General features: G+C 45.2%; 1 protein-coding gene across 1 annotated transcript in view; it reads right to left on the reverse strand.

Moving 5' to 3' along the window:
• Positions 1-24374, reverse strand: part of RASL12 (RAS like family 12) — a 74675-nt gene that overhangs the window by 6543 nt on the left and 43758 nt on the right. Inside the window, exons 4-5 of the mRNA XM_089656658.1 lie at positions 22839-22912; positions 11706-11896 (exon numbers count right to left, since the gene is read on the reverse strand). Coding sequence (XP_089512784.1) covers positions 11706-11896; positions 22839-22912 — 265 coding nt within the window. The remainder of the gene's footprint in view (positions 1-11705; positions 11897-22838; positions 22913-24374) is intronic.

Genomic DNA, 24374 nt, shown 5'->3' on the forward strand with positions numbered 1-24374 from the left:
GACCACGGCTCATTAACATGGTACTCTATATGCAGAAGGTCAGAGGAGGATTGGGAACGCCAAACCGAACCCATTTCTGCAAGATCGCACTAATTGCAGTTTTGGCGTAGATGGTGCAGAAACAGTGGCGCCTGTTTGGACCTATATGGGTATGTTAGCTATGGATCCTGTCCCATTTTCATCACTGCTTTGGTTACACCCTCAACTCCGTCCTAAACCTTTAAACCCAATTTTTGATCATATTTATTGGTATGGGAGTGGTATGGCCTTCATGGATCTCCACTCGCTTACCTCTTTTGGAGATTTGCAGATGCCCCCTCGACCCTTTGAGTCTTAAAAACCCCCACAGCTTTGATTGGTGGTGGTCTTATGGTCTCTTAGTGGTGGAAAGACGCTCATGAAATTCTAGACTCAGAACGTTACCATTATATTCAAATTTGCCACATTCTAGATTTAGAACTATGACCGATTTAAACCCTCCACAGTGTTTGAATCTCTTTGTTAAATCTGCTTGACCACCCAAGGCTTAGTCTCATTGTCATATCACTCTCTTCTAAATGCTACCACTGCTCAGGCCCCTTCCTATTGCGCAAAGTGGGAACTAGACTTTGGAGCCTCGCAAGACCCTGCAGATTGGACTAAGATGTGGGAGTCTCTTCACTCTCTGTAAAATGTTATAGCATTGGAAAACTCATTCAAGGTCATGTCTATGTGATATTATACCCTGGTGACAATTGCAAAATACCTCCCAACTTATCCCCTACAATGCTTTCGGGGTTGAGTAGAACCAGGCGACATTAAGCATCTATGGTGGACTTGTCCCAAAGTTAAATGGATGGATGGATTCGAGTCTATGCCATGGTCAATATGGTATTCCACCTTAACAGATGCAAGGACCCATGGGAAACCCTACTTCACAAACCAATATCAGGCATTATGAAATAGGAAAACAAACTGGCAACCCATATTTTCATGGCCACTAAGCAGACCATTGCACAAGCTTGAAAAACATCCCTTCTTTTACTTGATGAAGTGAAAAGGCGGGTACATAGGACACTTGTTAATGAGAAACTAATGGCAATTCTCATGGACATGCACGTTATATTTTTGTGGATTTGGCAGCCCTGGATGGATCAGTTTCCATTGATGAGCCTGCCTACGTGGTTTCTGGAACCTGTGAGGTGCTACCTGGGCTTGTCTAAAAAGTTACTAGTGGGCCTCTCGGGGAGGGATTTTGCTCTCTCCCCCCCACCTAGCTTCCCCTCTCCTCTTCCCCCCTTCCTTTTTCTTCTCTCTCCCTCCTCCCTCCTTTCTTCCTATTACTCATTTTCCTTCTCTCTTTCTATTCAGTGCAAAATCTACTACTGCCGAACCGGATCACCACATACCATTTTTTGTCTTCTTGTGTTCCTATTTTTACGATCTAAGAGCACCACACACTTTGTGTGAGCCTAACCTTGCTTACCGCATGAGCTGGTTCTCTTGGACACTCCACTGAGCTCTGGCCTTGCCTTTCAGCTCCATATATTATCCCCAGGTCAACCCCAGGTGTTGTTTCAGGTCTCACTTTGGCACCAGTTTATAACCTCCTGGATCCTGCAGTACATCATCACTGACTGTGTATGTAATTCTGGAGTTATTTTTTTTTTATACCTGTAGCACTACCCCCTTAAGAGTTGCTAAGTTTTGGATCCCCCTATCGTTCTGCACAGCCAGACAACACACATTGTCTTCAAGCCTTGTATGCAGGAGACAATAAACAGTCCTTGAGCTTGGTTTTTTGCTTTACTAAGGGGTACTGAACTTGGATGAGTTTGAGGAGTGTATGGGATTCCCAAGGAACAGTACAACTTATTAACAATTATGTACAGGTCCAAAGACAGACAATTCTCCTCTTGGAGAGGTCTCCAGCCTTTCCTGGTGTAAGCCCAGACCCCAGTCAATTCCTCTTCTTCACCCAGCTGCCTGAGGAAATCCCTGAGCAAGGGGATCCTGATGCTGCCACTTTAAAGTTAAACAGTCCCAGGCAAGGAGCTAGTCAGGTTTCCAACCAGAGTGCCTTCTCCTCTTATCTGGCCCAGGGTGTGTGGGATTACTCACTCAGTCTTCTTCCTGTGAGCTTGCTGGATTGGTGGCTGCCTTCAGGCCTTCTGCTGGGCTGGCTCCTTCCCTGGCTCCACAGATGTTCCTCTCTCTGGGGGCCGGTGAGGCTAAGTGATCCTCGCTTCCAGGTCCCAGCCTGTAGGTAGGCCCCTTATCACTGGGCCCCCTCCCAGACTCCTGCATCTCAGCATCTTCTAAATCTTCCACCCGAACTCTCCTGCTGATGAGCACGCTCTGTCACAATTAAAGGCTGCCCTGACCTCTTGCTAAGCCTCCTGCTTGGGGATTGGTCAGAGTCCCATAAGTGTACAGGTCAGCGCCTCCTCAGCCCCACCCACTAAGTTCTATAGAGTCTCCAAGTCTCTAGATCAGGGGGAGATATCAAGTAACTTACCCGCAGAGCCCTCAACCATGATCTAAATTTGACCCAGCTGACTTATGCTCAGGCTGATACTCGGACTTTCTCTCTAGAAACAGCTAACTATCTCACACTAGCAAACTAGAGGGGTGCTACATACCCTCAGTGGAACACATCATTTTCTGGGACTTTATCTTAAGACCAATCCTCTGTTTTCCCTTTGCACAAGGCCTATTCGTATTGATATGTGAATGGCCTGATTCATTGTCATTGCCAGTTTATGACTCTGATTTCTGTTATTTGTTCTCTGGTAAAATGTCTTTCAATAAAAACATTGTGAAAGAAATTACGGAAGGGTTTTGAGAGAAGAAGGTACACTTTCTCTTGGGCCCATACGGTTTAGAGCAACCTTTTTCAACCAGGGTGCTCAGGCACCCTGGGGTGTCACCAGGTTTCTTCAGGGGTGCCTTGGCAAATGCCCATAAATCACCCAAATATTTTAAACAAACCAACTGGTGGATCAAGCCTGCCTTTTACTTACATGAATCCAAAGGTTTTCTTCGTGCACCATTACAACCTGCCTGGTATTGGCATCTTAACAACCAATGATGTCATTGGTTAATAAAAAAAGACATTGGGTGCCAGCACAGCATCCTTGTTTGCCCCTCCCCTGCCCCCCTCTACCAGCACTGGGGTCACATTAGCTGAATGTGGGAGAAGACAAACATTAGAATACTAGTCAGTTGCAGTGTGCAAAAGTGTCTTCGTTTTGGAAGAATAAATCACCTATAACATTGGGTGTCCTATGTGTGTGGATGTTTCTGTGTTATATAAAACAGTTAGTTTAGTTTTTTTAAATTTTAGAATGGGATGCCACGAGATGGTGCAGAATTTTAAAGGGAGCCTTGACTGAAAAAAGGTTGAGGACCACTGGTTTAGAGGACCAAATCATAACAGGCCCTATGATTTACCAGTGTACCTGTTACTGCGTGATGATGATGATAGTAAAATTTTCCATACGTAGGGGGACCATGTTACACATCTGGTGGTCTTGCCCTTCTGGGCACACATTTTTGCTATATTTGAATAAATGAGGAGCATCACCGGAGCAACAGAAATCACATTCCTCTTTCTACTCCCGGGTCCAAACTCAAGTGCCACAAGAGGTCTTCTGCACTTCTTGCTGGTTGCTAGAATCCGGATTCCTAGATCATGGAGGTCTAACCTCCCTCCCTCAATTAACCTCTAGCCGACCCGCTGCCATACATACAGGTGAAACTCAAAAAATTAGAATATCGTGCAAAAGTTCATTTTTTTCAGTAATGCAACTTAAAAGGTGACACTAATATATGAGATAGACTCATTACATGCAAAGCAAGATAGTTCAAGCCGTGATTTGTCATCATTGTGATGATTATGGCTTACAGCTCATGAAAACCTCAAATCCACAATCTCAGAAAATTAGAATATTACTTGCAATCGATAAAACAAGGATTGTACATAGAACAATATCGGACCTCTGAAAAGTAGAAGCATGCATATGTACTCAGTACTTGGTTTGGGCCCCTTTTGCAGCAATTACTGCCTCAATGCGGCGTGGCATGGAAGCTATCAGCCTGTGGCATTGCTGAGGTGTTATGGAAGACCAGGATGCTTCAATAGCGGCCTTCAGCTCTTCTGCATTGTTCGGTCTCATGTCTCTCATGTTTCTCTTGGCAATGCCCCATAGATTCTATATGAGGTTCAGGTCAGGCGAGTTTGCTGGCCAATCAAGCACAGTAATCCCACGGTCATTGAACCAGGTTTTTGGTGCTTTTTGCAATGTGGGCGGTGCCAAGTCCTGCTGGAAAATGAAGTCAGCATCCCCATAAAGCTCGTCTGCGGAAGGAAGCATGAAGTGCTCCAAAATCTCCTGGTAGATGGCTGTGACCCTGGACTTAATGAAGCACAGTGGACCAACACCAGCAGACGACATGGCTCCCCAAATCAACACAGACGGTGGAAACTTCACACTGGACTTCAAGCATCTTGCAGTGTGTGCCTCTCCATTCTTCCTCCATACTCGGGGTCCTTGGGCCTCTCCATTCTTCCTCCATACTCTGGGTCCTTGGGCCTCTCCATTCTTCCTCCATACTCGGGGTCCTTGGTTTCCAAATGAAATGCAAAAGTTGCTCTCATCAAAAAAGAGGACTTTGGACCACTGAGCAACAGACCAGGTCTGTTTTTCTTTAGCCAGGTAAGTTGTTTGTTGTTCAGGAGCGGCTTGACAAGAGGAATACGACATTTGAAGCCCATGTCCAGGATCCGTCTGTGTGTGGTGGCTCTTGATGCACTGACTCCAGCCGCAGTCCACTCCTTGTGAAAGTCCCCAACACTTTTGAATGGCCTTTTCCTGACAATCCTCTCCAGGCTGTGGTCATCCCTGCTGCTTGTGCACCTTTTTCTTCCACACTTTTCCCTTCCACATAACTTTCTATTAATGTGCTTTGATACAGTACTTTGGGAACATCCAACTTCTTTTGCAATTACCATTTGAGGCTTTCCCTCCTTATGGAGGGTGTCAGTGATGGTTTTCTGCTCAACTGTCAGGTCAGCAGTCTTTCCCATGATTGTGATTCCTACTGAACCAGACTGAGAGACCATTTAAAGGCTCGGGAATCCTTTGCAGGTGTTATGGCTTAATCAGCTGATTAGAGTGGGACACTTTGAGCCGAGAATATTCCACCTTTTCACAATATTCCAATTTTCTGAGATTGTGGATTTGGGGTTTTCATGAGCTGTAAGCTATAATCATCACAATGATGACAAATCACAGCTTGAACTATCTTGCTTTGCATGTAATGAGTCTATATCACATATTAGTTTAAACTTTTAAGTTGCTGCACTGAAATAAATGAACTTTTGCACAATATTCTAATTTTTCGAGTTTCACCTGTATACTATGAAAGGATGGCAGCTACAGGCACTGCAGCATACTGGTACAACACTGCCTGTTTCCAGGTTTGAGGCACACACGTGTCCCTGCCCGCCTACTCCCCTGTGATTTGGCACAGTGGGAGTTCGTCAACAGAACCTGGCCAATGATTGATGGCCGGGACATGCTGATCGGCTGTGCCAAATCACAGCCTAGAGCAGTGATGGCGAACCTATGGCACGCGTGCCAGAGCTGGCACGCAGAGCCATCTCAGTGGGCACGCCAGGAAGAAGAGGATGATGAGCGCGCATGGACCGGCCATCCAGATCTCGTCCACACTGGATCCCCATCAAACTACATTTCCCACATGTCTCTGGGGCCAGGGTGGGCGTGGACGAGAGGAAACGGCTCCAATGCGGCTCTGGCACCAGGGGTGATGTACCCGGGGATGGGCGCGGAAGAGAGGAAGAGGCTCCCACACTGCTCCGGGGCCAGGGGCAACGTGTTCAGCGTGGATGGGAATGAGCTGCTGGGTTGGAAGCCACACCGACGCTGCCAGAGGTGAGATTGCTTGCAGTGTCATCCATCAGTGCCCAGCAGTGTCGCCCATCAGTGCTGCCCATCAGTGCCATCCATCAATGATGCCCAGCAGTCCCATCCATCAGTGCCCAGCAGTGTCGCCTGTCAGTGCTGCCCAGCAGTGCCACCTGTCAGTGCTGCCCAGCAGTGCCACATGTCAGTGCCCAGCAGTATCGCCCATCAGTGCTGCCCATCAGTGCCACCCATCAATGATGCCCAGCAGTGCCATCCATCAGTGCCCAGCAGTGTCACCCATCAGTGCCCAGCAGTGTCGCCTGTCAGTGCTGCCCAGCAGTGCCACCTGTCAGTGCTGCCCAGCAGTGCCACCTGTCAGTGCCCAGCAGTGTCGCCCATCAGTGCTGCCCATCAGTGCCACCCATCAATGATGCCCAGCAGTGTCATCCATCAGTGCCCAGCAGTGTCACCCATCAGTGCTCAGCAGTGTCGCCTGTCAGCGCTGCCCAGCAGTGCCACCTGTCAGTGCTGCCCAGCAGTGCCACCTGTCAGTGCCCAGCAGTGTCGCCCATCAGTGCTGCCCATCAGTGCCACCCATCAATGATGCCCAGCAGTGCCACCGATCAGTGCCGTCTGTCAATGCGTCCAGGTAGGCAAGTGGTTAATTGCAGTGTTGGCACTTTGAAATAAAAAAGTTGGTTTGTGTTGCAGTTTTGGGCACTCGGGCTCAAAAAGGTTCGCCATCACTGGCCTAGAGCCTTGTGTTGATAAACAGAGGGAACGATCGCTTTGTTTCTTTTCCCTGCTAAGCAGGGAAAAGCAACAAATCAATGTTTGCCACACAATAAGCACACAGTACAGACATTAATACTTAGTTACAAATAAGGTATACCTGTGCTCAAATCCCAATATCTTGTACATGCATTTATCCATCAGGTGCTAAAGGGGTGTAACCACATATTAACACTAGAAATTCTGAAGGAACCCTCTGCACACTGATATATACCTTTCAGAATTTTTCAGTCTTAATATGTGGTTACACCCCCTTTAGCACCTGATAGATAAAAGCATGTACAAGATATTGGGATTTGAGCACAGGTATACAATGCCTTGAAAAAGTATTCATACCCTTTGAAATGTTCCACATTTTGTCATATGACACTATTTATAAATTAGGTGACTTCTGAAGGCAATTGTTTCCATTAGATTTAGTTAGGGGTATCAGAGTAAAGGGGGCTGAATACAAATGCACGCCACACTTTTCAGATATTTGTACAAAAAAATTTTGAAAACTATTTATCATTTTTCTTCCACTTCACAATTTTGTGCCACTTTGTGTTGGTCTATCACATAAAATTCCAATAAAATACATTTAAATTTTTGGTTGTAACATGACAAAATGTGGAAAATTTCAAGGGGTACCCACATGGAAGAAAAATATAGATATTAAGCTGCAAAATTCTTAGATAGTATTTCTCATCTTGATGTAGCACCCTCCTAGTTGCTAGTATGAATAAGGCAAATTTAGCTTTTGGCTCCCCTGTAGCTAGGGGAGCAAATTTTGATTGCTTTTGGCTGTTCTGGGTACTGCTGGTTGCAGGCTCAACTACCCCCCCTGCTTTCTAGTGTGTTCTAGAATTTAGTTGGTTGAAAGAGGCAGACCCTGTGTTTGCATATTCATACAGCCTCAGCCAATCCCTGGGAAGAAGAATAACCAGAAGGGGGCTGAGGTGTGTATAAATGTGGGGGAGGGAGCCTAGAACAGCAGGGTCCTTGTACTGGTGGAGAAGGCCGAGCCTGTAGGGCTGTGGCCCTCTGGGTCACTTATCTGAGGTCGAAAGGAGGCCAATGGGGTTCTAGCTCAATGAAAATTGAGGGACCTATCCCTAAAATTTCCGAGAGCAGTTTAGAGGACGTCCAATGAGGACAAAATGTGGCATTATAACAGCTATCTTCTGTTGATCATGTGTTATTGAAGGATCAGCACTATATGATATGTCCATAGTTAGACAGGGATGAATTTGGGAAAGCCACTATGTTAACACCAGCCAGTTGGGCAATGACAGCAGGACTCCTGCACAAGAAATGTATTGACTATCAAGAGTTGGCAGAGTTGGAACCGGTAAAATACACATATTAAATCAAGAGCAATAAGCTACGGGCAGTTTGTATACTGAGTGTAAAGGGCTTACAAAAAAAATATTGGAAACTAAGGGTGGGAAACCAACCTTTGGATCAAGATTCACTGCTGTTCTTTTCTAGCAGATTATCCCAAGGGAAAACATGTTCCAAATTATTTAGGGGAGTGGACAAAAGGGAAATAAAAGACAGACGGAAGAGAGTAGACAGAAACAGAGAGAGGAGAAAAGAAAAGAGGGTTAGAGAAAAACAAAACAAACCAATCCCCCTGCCACCCTCCCCATGCAACACAGAGTATAGGCTCAAAGGAAAAACAAGTTGTTTGTTCCATAAGTTGGACAAACATAGTCCAACCAACATTGTCATAGAAAATAGATTTTTGTAATGTTTGTGTAAGAGAATAGCCACCAGCCACAGTCTCTAGTGCTCTGTAAAACTTATTTTTGACTTCTTGGAAAAAAGAGAATGGATGTTTTCCAGGCTGTAGCTATTGTTAGCTTCATGGCAGCAAATATCCACAAAACCATTTTCCGTTCTCTTCTGATGAAACCATACACTATTGAGAAAGGCTTCTCAAAGGGTTTTTTCTTTTCTATGATCAAAATGTAAAATCCTATATTGATTTCCACACGGAATTTCATCTATTTCTCACCTACTCCTATTAATCTGAACCATCTTGAAGTTTGTAAACTTACTTTGTGAAGATCCCACACATTTCCCTCCTTGAAGACTGTGACTTGTAGTCACTATGCCCTGTGAGTAGGCACCGCTGTGCCACACATTTCACAGAGCATACCTTCTGAGAGGAGGAGTTTCAGGAGGCGGAATCATTACAGGAATCACTGCTTGCAGGCAGCAAGGTACTATGGGATATGTAGTCCTTACAATTTGAATTTAAACCAAATGGTAACAATATGTTGATTATTTGCTACTGAACTACTTATTCTTCCTGTTGATAGCCCTTCCTGGACTACCTTCCTATCCTCCCTCACTCTCTTAACCCTCTCTAGATGCTCCTATACGAAGGCTATAAGATTACACGTAGTCCATCTGGTGACCTCTCTGAAGGTTACCCTACTTTTGAGCTTGACTGAATATATTTGGTCCCTGGGATCTATGAGGTGATTATCATTATGTTACATAGTTAGTCTGGCTGAAAAAAGACAAAAGTCCATCCAGTTCAACCATTAAACAAAAAAAGTTATAATCCTACACCCACAGTTGATCTAGAGGAAGGCAAAAAAAACCCCAGCAAAGCATGATCCAATTTGCTCCTCCTATGTATCTCTACTTTTTTCGATATACTGGTTTGAGTCTTATTTGCTTAGTTTTTGTATGCTCTTTTGTATTTTTTTACTTGAAAAATGAATAAAAACCTATTGAAAATGAAAGTAAACCAAAGAATGAACAGAGGAGAAGCTGCTAAGCATGCAGGGAATCCATGAAGTTATGGAAAGTGACGGCCATCATACAGGCTGCACTCACTTATATTGGATTGTTAAAAATAACTATTTTTTGTATCATTATTACAATGTTGATATTATAAAATAAAAGTGTATGCTGTGACCATAGAACTCTTTTAGGTTCTTTTATAATACAGTGTTGATAAAGTAATATAATACAGTACATGTATCCATAAATGCTGAACACTTGAGCAGGAACCCCAATTGTGATGGAGATGCTCTTCAGGACTTCCCCTGAAGTATTAAAGTACGTACAAGGAAATGCACTTAGTTATTAGTGCTGGAGTGAGGCTGCATGGTGGTGTTTCAAAAGGAATGGGACTCTGTCATTATATCTTTGATTATTTATTTTCTTTGCCTGTCCTCAGCACAAACCATTAAAAAATTGTAAAGAACTAAACAAAAAGAAGTAAAAAAAAAATCTGTGTATTCAAAAGAAAGTGGCGAAAAGAGAGGGCATGTTCTCTTTGAAGGCTAAAGAAAACTTATTGAGAATCAAAAAGATATATAGTAGAGCAGCCTTTCCCAACGAGGGCTCTGTGGTACCCTAGGGTTGTTTCAGAGAGCTATTTCTCCCTCTCAGATAATGTAAGTAACCACTGACATCAATTATCTGTTTAGCTATCTGAAAGGAGGGCATTCTTCCCACTGACCACCAATGCAAGAGGCATTCTTCCCAATGACCTCCAATGTAGGGAGCATTCTTCCCACTGATCACCAATGTAAGGAGCATTCTTCCCACTGACAATCAATGTATGGGGCATTCTTCTTACTGATCACCAATGTAAGGGGCATTCTTCCCACTGACCATTAATGTAAGCAGCATTCTTCCCTCTGACCACCAGTGTAAGGAGCATTCTTCCCGCTGACCACCAATGTAAGGAGCATTCTTCCCACTGGCCACCAATATAAGGAGCATTCTTCCCACTGACCACCAATGCAAGGAGCATTCTTCCCACTGACCACCAATGTAAGGAACATTCTTCTCATTGATCACCAATGTAAGGAGCATTCTTCCCACTGACCTCCAATGTAAGGAGCATTCTTCTCACTGACAACCAATGTAAGGGGCATTCTTCCTACTGATCCCCATTGTAAGGAGCATTCTTCCCACTGACTTCCAATGTAAGGAGCATTCTTCCCACTGACTTCCAATGTAAGGAGCATTCTTCCCACTGACTTCCAATGTAAGGAGCATTCTATCCACTGGCCACAAATATAAGGAGCATTCTTCCCAATGACCTCCAATGTAAAGGGCATTCTTCCCACTGACCACCAATGTAAGGAGCATTCTTCCCACTGACCACCAATGTAAGGAGCATTCTTGCCACTGACCACCAATGTAAGGAACATTCTTCTCACTGATCACCAATGTAAGGAGCATTCTTCCCACTGACCTCCAATGTAAGGGGCATTCTTCTCACTGACCCCCATTGTAAGGAGCATTCTTCCCACTGACTTCCAATGTAAGGAGCATTCTATCCACTGGCCACAAATGTAAGGAGCATTCTTCCCAATGACCTCCAATGTAAGGAGCATTCTTCCCACTGACCACCAATGTAAGGAGCATTCTTCCCAATGACCTCCAATGTAAGGAGCATTCTTCCCACTGACCACCAATGTAAGGAACATTCTTCCCAATGACCTCCAATGTAAGGGGCATTCTTCCCACTGACCTCCAATGTAAGGGGCATTCTTCCCACTGATCACCAATGTAAGGAGCATTCTTCCCACTAGCCATCAATGTAAGGAGCATTCTTCCCACTGACCCCCATTGTAAGGAGCATTCTTCCCACTGAGCTCCAATGTAAGGAGCATTCTTCCCACTGACCACCAATGTAAGGGGCATTCTTCCCACTGACCACAAATGTAAGGAGCATTCTTCCCAATGACCTCCAATGTAAAGGGCATTCTTCTCACTGATCACCAATGTAAGGAGCATTCTTCCCACTGGCCACCAAAGTAAGGAGCATTCTTCCCACTGGCCACAATGCTGCAAGTTGTAGACATAGTAATTGTTGTCAGGAGTTCTTTGAGACCTGAAAGGTTTTTCAAATGTTCCTTTTTTTAAAATGTTAGGAAAGGCTGCAGTAGGGAGAATATTATTTGGATTGATTAGTGATTAGCAGCAATGACATACTCAATAAGATGCTGAGGAAAAGTACTAGACAGATGTAGTTATGGGGTTTGATACCTGTAACGTTCCATGTCAAGCTTGTTTCCTATAAGCAGAACTGGACTCTCGTGCATGGCTCCCTTGTTATACTGAGAGATTATCTCCAAGTACTGAAGACAACCCTCAAAGCTCTTCTTGTTATCAATGCTGTAGACCACTAGGAAGGCATTGGCCCAGCCTAAGTACCGTTCAGGATTCACTGGCCCATCCTAAAACAAATGGAAAATAGCATTTATCAAGGAACAATGGATACATTTGTGAAGTATAGTATGGTAAAGAACAACAAAAGTACACCTGATAAAACTGAACAGACTGGCAGTAAATGTAAATGTATACTAGGCACCACCCTATGACTGTAGGATTTGCAAAAAAACACCCCCATTGCAGTATGTACCAAAAACCCCAAAGACTCCTAAGCAAATTTAGACTTTTCAGAATGTTGAGCTTTGGCACACCTCCATTGCATCAAAGAATACATTGTGGGTGCTTCTAAATATGTTGTTGAGGCACCTGCATTGCATCAGGGGGATGCTGTGCCTAGGCTCTAATTCCTGAAAACCTTAATTCCTTAATTCCTGAAAAAAAATGTGTCAGGTTCCTCGAGCATGGTGTCTGTGAGCAGAGCATTGCCTTTCTAACATTAGTTAGCTGGATCTGCGCAGTCCACATGACAAGCACTGGGCAGTACTAGTGTGATCTGTTTTACCCTGAAGGAGCTTTTTTTTTGCTGTGGAATAGTTTAAAAAACACAATTATAATAAAATCTACTCCACTTAAAGTGATTCTAAAACCTGAAGGTTTTTTATATTACTGCGTTCTCTGCATTAAGGTAAAAAACCTTCTGAGTGCGGTTCCCCCCATACTTACCTGAGTCCGATCTCAATCCAGCTCTGTACACAAGAGCAGTGGCTCTCTTGGCTCTCTCCCTGCTCATAGGCTCAGAGACAGCAGTGAAAGCCAGTGAGGAAGAAGTGAGTGAGGCTGAGCCACACTCTGTGTGTCTATTTACAGAAAGAGCTGACTCGGGAGTGAGCCTGCACAAACTCTCCCGTAGCATATGGCTTCCTATGGTGGGCAGTCAGGAGAAGGGAGGAGACAGGAAGAAGAAGGCTTTCCGTATGTGGAGGTTAAAGAGTGCCCCCTTATCCTCTGTAATGACCTGAATGAGAATAACTCCACATCAAGTTCACTATATGGATCACTTATGTATTTATATATGGTGATCATATCCCCCCTTATGTATTATACATGGAGATCATATCCCCCTTATGTATTATACATGGAGATCATATCCCCCCTTATGTATTATACATGGAGATCATATCCCCCCTTATGTATTATACATGGAGATCATATCCCCCCTTATGTATTATACATGGAGATCATATCCCCCTTATGTATTATACATGGAGATCATATCCCCCTTATGTATTATACATGGAGATCATATCCCCCCTTATGTATTATACATGGAGATCATATCCCCCCCTTATGTATTATACATGGTGATCACATCCCCCTTATGTATTATACATGGAGATCATACCCCCCCTTATGTATTATACATGGTGATCATATCCCCCCTTATGTATTATACATGGAGATCATATCCCCCCTTATGTATTATACATGGAGATCACATCCTTCTTATGTATTATACATGGAGATCATATCCCCCCTTATGTATTATACATGGTGATCATATCCCCCCTTATGTATTATACATGGAGATCATATCCCCCTTATGTATTATACATGGTGATTATATCCCCCTTATGTATTATACATGGAGATCATATCCCCCCTTATGTATTATACATGGAGATCATATCCCCCCTTATGTATTATACATGGTGATCATATCCCCCCCTTATGTATTATACATGGAGATCATATCCTCCCTTATGTATTATACATGGAGATCATACCCCCTTTATGTATTATACATGGAGATCATACCCCCCTTATGTATTATACATGGTGATCATATCCCTCCTTATGTATTATACATGGTGATCATACCCCCCCTTATGTATTATATATGGAGATCATATCCCCCCTTATGTATTACACATGGAGATCATATCCCCCCTTATGTATTATACATGGAGATCATATCCCCCCTTATGTATTATACATGGAGATCATATCCCCCCTTATGTATTATACATGGAGATCATATCCCCCTTATGTATTATACATGGAGATCATGCCCCCCTTATGTATTATACATGGAGATCATATCCCCCTTATGTATTATACATGGAGATCATATCCCCCTTATGTATTATACATGGTGATCATATCCCCCTTATGTATTATACATGGAGATCATATCCCCCTTATGTATTATACATGGAGATCATATCCCCCCTTATGTATTATACATGGAGATCATATCCCCCCTTATGTATTATACATGGAGATCATATCCCCCTTATGTATTATACATGGAGATCATATCCCCCTTATGTATTATACATGGAGATCATATCCCCCTTATGTATTGTACATGGAGATCATATCCCCCTTATGTATTATACATGGAGATCATATCCCCCCCTTATGTATTATACATGGAGATCATATCCCCCCCTTATGTATTATACATGGAGATCATATCCCCCCTTATGTATTATACATGGAGATCATATCCCCCCTTATGTATTATACATGGTGATCATATCCCCCTTATGTATTATACATGGTGATCATACCCCTCTTATGTATTACACATGGAGATCATATCCCCCCCTTATGTATTATACATGGTGATCATACCCCCCCTTATGTATTATACATGGAGATCATATCCCCCCTTATGTATTATACATGGAGATCATATCTCCCTTATGTATTATACATGGAGATCATATCCCCCTTATGTATTATACATGGAGATCATATCCCCCCTTATGTATTATACATGGTGATCATATCCCCCCTTATGTATTATACATGGTGATCATATCCCCCCTTATGTATTATACATGGAGATCATATCCCCCCCTTATGTATTATACATGGAGATCATATCCCCCCTTATGTATTATACATGGAGATCATATCCCCCCTTATGTATTATACATGGAGATCATATCCCCCTTATGTATTATACATGGAGATCATATCCCCCCTTATGTATTATACATGGAGATCATATCCCCCCTTATGTATTATACATGGAGATCATATCCCCCCTTATGTATTATACATGGAGATCATATCCCTCCTTATGTATTATACATGGAGATCATATCCCCCCTTATGTATTATACATGGAGATCATATCCCCCTTATGTATTATACATGGAGATCATATCCCCCCTTATGTATTATACATGGAGATCATATCCCCCTTATGTATTATACATGGAGATCATATCCCCCTTATGTATTATACATGGAGATCATATCCCCCCTTATGTATTATACATGGTGATCATATCTCCCCTTATGTATTATACATGGTGATTGCACCCTCCTCAGTATAATACATGCTATCAACATATGATATCAGTTCAAAATCTGCATTTTATGGTAGAAAATTACTTAAAACCTCTAAAATTATATCATTTCTGAAAGCAGTGGTGGTAGCTGCCATTTTTGTATGTTGCATGATATTTGTGCTAAGTTTTTTCAAATATATATTTTCAGAAAAAATACACTAAATTAAACTTTACTGCACACAAACGTAATGTAATACCTAATTTTGGGTAAAATATAAAAGATGGGGTTGCTTTGGGCAAATAGATACCAATCATGTCAACCCTTACATTGCGCACAAGTGAAACACTAGAGAGCCTAAAATGTGTGCATAGGTGATGCTTTACAAGCCTTTAGGGCTGGTTCACACTATAGAAACGCAGTCCAGATGCATTCCAGGTGAGTTTTTGTGTTTTTGATGCATTTTTGGCATGTTCTGGTGCGTTTTTTATGCGTTTTTGACTCGTTCCAGTGTGGGTTTTTTTTGTATTCCAGTTAATTTTTCTCCCTCTCTTTTTCTTCAATTTAAATAGGGAGATGTGCATTCCAGTGCATTTTTGATGTGTTCCGGTGCATTTTTTATGCGTTTTACCGCGTTCCAGTACAGTTCTGTGCAGGAAAAAAATGCAGCCTTTTCTACTTTTTCTTCTGCATCCGGAATGCACTGGAACTGCAAGCATTGATGGGAACTATGACATTGACAACCAGATCACCTCCTTTCTGTGCGTTTTGGATACAGAAAAAAAGCAACCTAAAAGCATGTAGTGTGAACTGGGCCTCAGGGGTGGACTGACAACTCATGGGGCCCCCGGGCAATAGGGGATCATGGGGCCCCTGTGTCCTCGCCCACACCCAAAAAAGCCTATGAAAAAGGTACCTGGGCATCTCATGGGGCCCCCTACTGACCTCGGGCCCTCGGGCAGTGCCCGAGTGCTCGAATGGTCAGTCCGCCCCTGCTGGGCCTTACAGCTCATCAAATTAATGTTGAATGATGATTTTTTTTTTAAATATAATTTAAAATTTGTAAGACTTTTTTTTATGATTCAACATTATTTATATCACAAGGGGGCTAACAAGAGGTTTGGGGGGGGGGGGGGAACCTTCACCTAATTGTAAAAGTGATCACTATTACTGAATAGCCAGGAGTCAGCCGATAAAAATGTAAAGAGTGCAATAACAGTGCGTGACAGTCCTATTGATGTCTATTGGGATGCAGCAGCTGCATGGCCACTGCTCCCAATCTTTCATCTGTGCACAGCCCTGAACATACACTGTCTGCGTTTGTGGATGAACTTCTGAGCCCACACCGATGTGACCAAACTATTCAACCAACATATGATTCATGCAAGCTGGTTCTCAGAACAGGGGCGGACTGACAACTCATGGGGCCCCCGGGCAATAGGGGATCATGGGGCCCCTGTGTCCTTGCCCACACTAAAAAAAAGCCTATAAAAAGGTACAGGGGAATTTCATGGGGTCCCCTGCTGACCCCTGGCCCTCGGGCAGTGCCCGAGTGCTCGAATGGTCAGTCTGCCCCTGTCTCAGAAACAGCAGCTGTCCTATCCCACCTACGTGTATTTTTTCTCTTGTTGTATTGAGCTGTATCAGGCTACTACTGTCTGGATGTATGCTGACATCTAGTGGTGGTTTAAGGCCTCTGCAATTTGTTTATGTATGTGATTTGGTATCCTTCACTCTCCTCCCCTCCTGTTTAGTGCTAATTAATGCAGTCCTAGTTAGACTGTCACTGCGTCTTCTATGTTCCCTCAGTCAGTGTTAGCCATTCTAGTGGCTTAGGATAGTCATTGCCTTCTTACATTTCAGAAGACTGGAAAAGCATCTTATGTACAGCAATCATCTGACGTAAAATACCATTGGATTTAAAGTGGTTCTGAAGACAGATTTTTTTTTACCTTACTGCATTTGCTGCATTAGGGTGAAAAACCCTCTGCATGCAGCTCCTCCCCCCCTTCCCCAGCCTCACCTCATGCTTGCCTGAGCCTGATCTCGATCTAGTGCTGTGCATGAGAGCAGAAGCTCTCTTGGTTCTCTCCCTCCCAGGGGCGGACTGACAACTCATGGGGCCCCCGGGCAATAGGAGATCATGGGGCCCCTGTGTCCTTGCCCAAACTCAAAAAAGCCTATGAAAAAGGTACCAAGGGCATCTCATGAGGCCCCCTACTGACCCCGGGCCCTTGCGCAGTGCCCGAGTTTCCAAATGGTCAGTCTGCCCCTGCCCCCTCCTTATTGGCTCAGACACAGCAGCAGGAGCCACTGGCCAGTGAGCCAGTGAGAAGGGAGCGGAGGATGGGGTTGAGCTGTGTCAATAGAAACACAGAACGGGGCTCGGAAGAAAACACCCTCAAGTGCCCTCTTAGCAAGTGGCTTGCTAGGGGGGCACTTGGCGGGGGGAGGAGCCAAAAGTGCTGGCGAGGGACCCAAGAAGAGGAGGATCGGGGCTACTCTGTGCATTGCACAGAGCAGGTGGGTATAACATGTTTGTTGTTTTAACTATTAAAAAATGAGCATTTACAATCACTTTAACTTCTGTGAGTAAACATGCCTGTGGATGGTGCCAAGTCAGCAAGTGACCATACTGTCCAGACACGCTGGATTTATGGATTTCGCTGCATAAAGCAACAGGTGAAACAGAACAGCAGCATAATGAAGTCTATTTTACTGCTTTAACCACTTGCCGTCTGCCTGCTGTTTATAAACGGCAGGGCGGTGGCACTTCAGGGGCGGGTTGCCATTCATAAACGACACCCACCTTTTCTAGCTGTGCGCACTCCCTGGGAGCGCGGAGCACCGCGATCCGGTGCCCGCTGTGTCCTCCGGACACAGTGAAACACCGATCGTCGGACGGGACCTCAGTCCCGATCATGTGATCACTGATTGGCCAATCAGTGATCACATGAAAAGTAGTAAGCAAGATGTCACATCATTGTGACATCATTGCCTACTACGTGTGAAATCTGTGAATGATCACAGAGGTCACATGGTACAGGGCTATTCACAACAGCCTTGTACCATGTGACAAGCTGTGACCAATCACAGCTCACTCAGTATTTCTCAATAGCTGCAAGAATGCAGCCAGAGAGAAGGAGAAATGATTGCTTTTACATCCTATATGGGTGTAAAAGCAATCACTGTAAAAAAAAAAAAAATCTTCATCACCCCCCACAAGTAGTACAGTGTCTCCATGGTGACATTGTACTGCTAGGGTGGCAGTATGTAAAAAAAAAAAAAAAACCATAAATAATAATATAAAAAAATAAAATAAAAAATGTAAAAAAAATGTTTAAAAATTATAATTTTTGGTTATAAACTAATTTGGCTTATTTTTTTTCTAAAAATATAACGGAATACATTTTGGTCAAGGTTTATGATAAAAGATTATTTATTTGCAAAATTTTATAAGAAAAACTTTTTTTCAAAATTTTTGGACTTTTTCATTTACATAGCAAAAAAAATAAAAATCCCAGCGGTGAATAAATACCACCAAAGTAAAGTTTTATCTGTCTCAAAAAAATGGTAAAAAATTCATATGGGTACAGTATTGCATGACCGCGCAATTGTCATTCAAATTGTGAGAGCGCTGAAACCTGGAAAATGGCCTGGGCAGGAAGGGGGTGAAAGTGTCCAGACAGGAAGGGGGGGAAAGTGTCCGGACTGGAAGGGGGGGAAAGTGTCCGGACTGGAAGGGGGGAAAGTGTCCGGACTGGAAGGGGGGGAAAGTGTCCAGACAGGAAGGGGGGGAAAGTGTCCGGACTGGAAGGGGGGGAAAGTGTCCGGACTGGAAGGGGGGGAAAGTGTCCAGACTGGAAGGGGGTGAAAGTGTCCGGACTGGAAGGGGGTGAAAGTGTCCGGACTGGAAGGGGGTGAAAGTGTCCAGACTGGAAGGGGGGAAAGTGTCCGGACTGGAAGGGGGTGAAAGTGTCCGGACTGGAAGGGGGTGAAAGTGTCCGGACTGGAAGGGGGTGAAAGTGTCCGGACTGGAAGGGGGGAAAGTGTCCAGACTGGAAGGGGGTGAAAGTGTCTGGACTGGAAGGGGGGAAAGTGTCCGGACTGGAAGGGGGGGAAAGTGTCCGGACTGGAAGGGGGGGAAAGTGTCTGGACTGGAAGGGGATGAAAGTGTCCAGACTGGAAGGGGGGGAAAGTGTCTGGACTGGAAGGGGGGGAAAGTGTCCGGACTGGAAGAGGGTGAAAGTGTCCGGACTGGAAGGGGGTGAAAGTGTCTGGACTGGAAGGGGGGGAAAGTGTCCGGACTGGAAGAGGGTGAAAGTGTCTGGACTGGAAGGGGGGGAAAGTGTCCGGACTGGAAGGGGGTGAAAGTGTCCGGACTGGAAGGGGGTGAAAGTGTCCGGACTGGAAGGGGGGGAAAGTGTCCGGACTGGAAGTGGTTAAAGTGCAGAATAATTCAGGGTCATAGGTGGTCAGTCCCTTAGACTAGACAGTGCATTTCAATCCTGTGAGATTATAAAAAAAAATGTTCTGCTCACAGATTCCTCAGCCGAGGTCAGTGGGTTTGCATACAATTTGCACATCTCACGCTCTGCCTGTCTTGTGCATTTTCAGCTAATACAGAGAGATCCTTAAGGTTTTTAACTCACTTCAAAAGCCCCTTTGAATCTGATGAAGGCTGAGCTCAAAAGACTCATTGTCTAGTCCAGGATCATTCTGTCCTACAACCTGAGCAGAGTGTGCCAGATACCAGGCTGTTCATGCCCACAAAGCAGCATCTGTCTTCAAAAATGCAGAGAACGTGATTAACCCACCATCATTCAGACCGCGATGAGAGTCAGCGACCCGACTGTCCCTGTCCCATTGTCCATGAAGGAAGATACTTGGCATGGCGGAACATGTGATATGATGGGACAAGGGAAAGGATAGCGAGGGGTAATGAAAGCTGGCGAGTTGCTAGACGATGTCTTGTGATTTCCCCATGAAAATGATAAATATGCACTATATTGCCCAAAGTATTGGGTCCAGCCCTCCAAATCATGTGATTCAGGTGTTCCAATCCCCTCCATGGACACAGGTGTATACAATCAAGCCCCTAGGCATGCAGACTGCTTCTACAAACATTGGTGAAAGAATGGGTCGCTCTCAGGAGCTCAGTGACTCCAAGCGTGGTCCCATGATAGGTGGCCACCTGGGCAATAAGTCCATCCGTGACATTTCCTGGCTACTAAATATTCCACGCTCAACTGTTAGTGGGATTATAACAAAGTGGAAGCAACTGGGAACAACAGCCACTCAGCCACCAAGTGGTAGGCCACGTCACATGACAGAGCGGGGTCAGTGCATGCTGAAGCGCACAGTGCGTAGAAGTCATCAACTGTCTGCAGAGTCAATAGCTAAAGACCTCCAAACTTGGTGTGGCCTTCAGATGAGCCCAACAACAGTGTGTAGAGAGCTTCATGGAATGGGTTTCCATGGCCGAGCAGCTGCATCCAAGCCTTACATCACCAAGTGCAATGCAAAGTGTCGGATGCCGTGGTGTAAAGCACGCCACCACTGGACTCTAGAGCAGGGGAGACGTGTTCTCTGGAGTGACCAATCACGCTTCTCTGTCTGGCAATCCGATGGACGTGTCTGGGTTTGGCGGTTTGCAGGAGAATGGTACTTGCCTGACTGCACTGTGCCAAGTGTAAAGTTTGGTGGAGGGAGGATTTTTTATATTTTACAATATTATTTCTTTATTATTTTTTGCAATCTTTTTAGGAGCCCCTGATATCCCACCTTTGAGACAGAGAAAGGAGATTGAGGATACAGTCCTTAACCTCCATTTCTGCAGCCTCAGCTGCACAGAATAAAAGGACAGGAAGAACTCTGTACAGAGCTTCCTGGTCATTCACAAACTGAAGCATGGTAAACACAGTTTACTATGTTTCAGTTTTGAATGGACAGAGTCAGTGATCGGCACGCATCACTGACTCTCCATTTAAAAAAGGAAGGGGTCGGTAAATTACACATTTACTGGCCCCTTCTCCGCTGGGAAAAAAGCTGGATAGGAGGAGCGGTGGGATTGGCATCAGGGGCACACTTACAATGCATGGGGCCCTCGGGCAATAGGAGATGATGGGGCCCCTGTGTCCTTGCCCAAATTCAAAAAAGCCTATGAAAAAGGTACCAAGGGCATCTCATGGGGCCCCCTACTGACCCCGGGCCCTCGGGCAGTGCCCGACTTTCCAAATGGTCAGTCCGCGCTTGATTGGCATATAGAGGAACCGATCTCTCCATTTTCCTCCTGCAGCCGCTGAATGCTCGTTTATCCTCCTCTGCCTCCCACAGGCACTCAGCATCTGCAGGAAGAAAATGGAGAGATCGATTCCTCTATATGCAGTCGCCCCTGTCGCTCCTCCTATCCGGGAGTACAGGGGGTCCGCACGGGCCCCTGTAGCATGGGGCCAGGTCGCAATTGCAACCCCTATAGGTACGCCTCTGCATAAGAGGTATTGCTGCGAATGCTGCAGTTCCTGATGGGACAATGTACATGTAATACCTTCCCCCATCTTCAGAGGTGCCCTGTCCCATTATCTGGTATGTAGACAAGGGAACCCTAACCATGGCGCACAGCAACCCAACACCAACCTAGCAAGCCAGCAAGAGGAATGCTGAGTAGAAAGGGGGGGAGGGGTGGTGACTCAATGCACTACCAATGACCCCATCAATGGGGCATTATTTCTACCACTGATCCCATCAATGGGGCACTCTTCCTACCACTGACCCCATCATTGGGGCACTGTTTCTACCAAAGATCCTATCAATGGGGTACTATTCCTACCACTGAATCCATCAAAGGGGTACTATTCCTACTACTGACTCCATCAATAGGGCACTATTCCTACCACTGATCCCATCAAAAGGGTACTATTCCTACTACTGACTCCATCAATAGGGCACTATTCCTACCACTGACTCCATCAATAGGGCACCATTCCTACCACTGACTCCATCAATAGGGCACTATTCCTACCACTGATCCCATCAAAGGAGTACTATTCCTACCACTGACCCCATCAAAGGGGTACTATTCCTACCACTGACTCCATCAATGAGGTACTATTCCTACCACTGATCCCATCAAAGGGGCACTATTCCTACCACTGACTCATCAATAGGTCACTATTCCTACCACTGACCCCATCCATGGGGTACTATTCCTACCATTGACTCCATCAATGAGGTACTATTCCTACCACTGACTCATCAATAGGTCACTATTCCTACCATTGACAAGGCAACCCTAACCATGGCGCACAGCAACCCAACACCAACCTAGCAAGCCAGCAAGAGGAATGCTGAGTAGAAAGGGGGGGGGGGGGTGGTGACTCACTTCACCTTCATCTGCATTCCTCTTGCTGGTGTTTGCCTTTGGGCAAGTGTTGGAGCATTGCTATCAATTCAGCCGTCTCCTTGCTTGCTGCGTTGTTGGACAGCCATATGCCATGAAGGTGGGCTCCATGTCCGACATCACAGGTTGGCATTACAGGCCACCTAGGAAGTTGGGATGAAGTCCTACATACCCTTTGTCCCATCAGGACCTGAATAATGTGGAAAAAAGTGATACTTTTTTAATCAAAGGCTCAGAAATATCAGTAACCAGACTAGTTTAGGCCACCTTTTACCTGCATCAATCCCTCAGATCTTTTTACTCACTTGATCGGCTGTGTCCATGACTCGTACAAGAACCGGCTGCTGGTCTACCACTTCTTCTGAGGTGTATGTGTCCTCTGCAACACAAAGAATGACATAGAACACGATGTAACAACATGGCTTTCCAGGTGTACTGTGTTGAACTTACCACGTTTGGTGGGAATCCTGGATTTTGAAGGATGGTTTAGACCAGAGGTAGGCTGTCGAAATAGAGGGTCAGGGGTTATGCAGCCTCATAGGACAATCAGGGGACAATGAAAACTCCCCCTACAAGCTTTAACCAGTGCTCTGCTGGACACTGATAAGAGTCACAAGACTGCTATATACTGCTGATGAGAAAAGGTATTTAGCAGTTTATATTTACTAAAATAATTACATTTCCATGTTCTGTGAACTGGGGGAGACCAGATATAGTGAATGCAGGGTCCGGGGAGAGCGGATATAGTGGATGCAGGGTCCGGGGAGAGCGGATATAGTGAATGCAGGGTCCGGGGAGACCAGATATAGTAAATGCAGGGTCCGGGGAGACCGGATATAGTGAATGCAGGGTCCAGGGACAGCGGATATAGTGAATGCACGGTCTGGGGAGAAGGGATATAGTGAATGCGGGGTCCGGGGAGACCAGATATAGTGAATGCAGGGTCCAGAGAGACCAGATATAGTGAATGCAGGGTCCGGGGACACCGGATATAGTGAATGCAGGGTCCAGGGAGAGCGGATATAGTGAATGCAGGGTCCGGGGAGAGCGGATATAGTGGATGCAGGGTCCGGGGAGAGCGGATATAGTGAATGCAGGGTCCGGGGAGACCAGATATAGTAAATTCAGGGTCCGGGGAGACCGGATATAGTGAATGCAGGGTCCAGGGACAGCGGATATAGTGAATACACGGTCTGGGGAGAAGGGATATAGTGAATGCGGGGTCCGGGGAGAGAGGATATAGTGAATGCAGGGTCCGGGGAGACCAGATATAGTGAATGCAGGGTCCAGAGAGACCAGATATAGTGAATGCAGGGTCCGGGAAAAGCGGATATAGTGAATGCAGGGTCCGGGGAGAGCAGATATAGTGAATGCAGGGTCCGAGGAGAAGGGATAAAGTGAATGCAGGGTCCGGGGAGACCGGATATAATGAATGCAGGGTCTGGGGAGAGCGGATATAGTGAATGCAGGGTCCGGGGAGAGCAGATATAGTGAATGCAGGGTCCGGGGAGACCAGATATAGTGAATGCAGGGTCCGGGGAGACCAGATATAGTGAATGCAGGGTCCGGGGAGGGCAGATATAGTGAATGCAGGGTCCGGGGAGAGCGGATATAGTGAATGCAGGGTCCGGGGAGACCAGATATAGTGAATGCAGGATCCGGGGAGAGCGGATATAGTGAATGCAGGGTCCAGGGAGAGCGGATATAGTGAATGCGGGGTCCGGGGAGACATTTTTTAACAACCCTGTTGGGCAGATGAATGACCTGGAAGTGCTGTCTACCGAGGCTGTCTGTTCATTTACAAACTGAAGAATAGTAAACACAGTTTACTATGCTTCGGT

Source organism: Staurois parvus, unplaced genomic scaffold, assembly GCF_062004578.1.
Source record: "Staurois parvus isolate SC_StPar_1 unplaced genomic scaffold, SC_StPar_1.0 ptg000927l, whole genome shotgun sequence".
NCBI lineage: Eukaryota > Metazoa > Chordata > Amphibia > Anura > Ranidae > Staurois > Staurois parvus.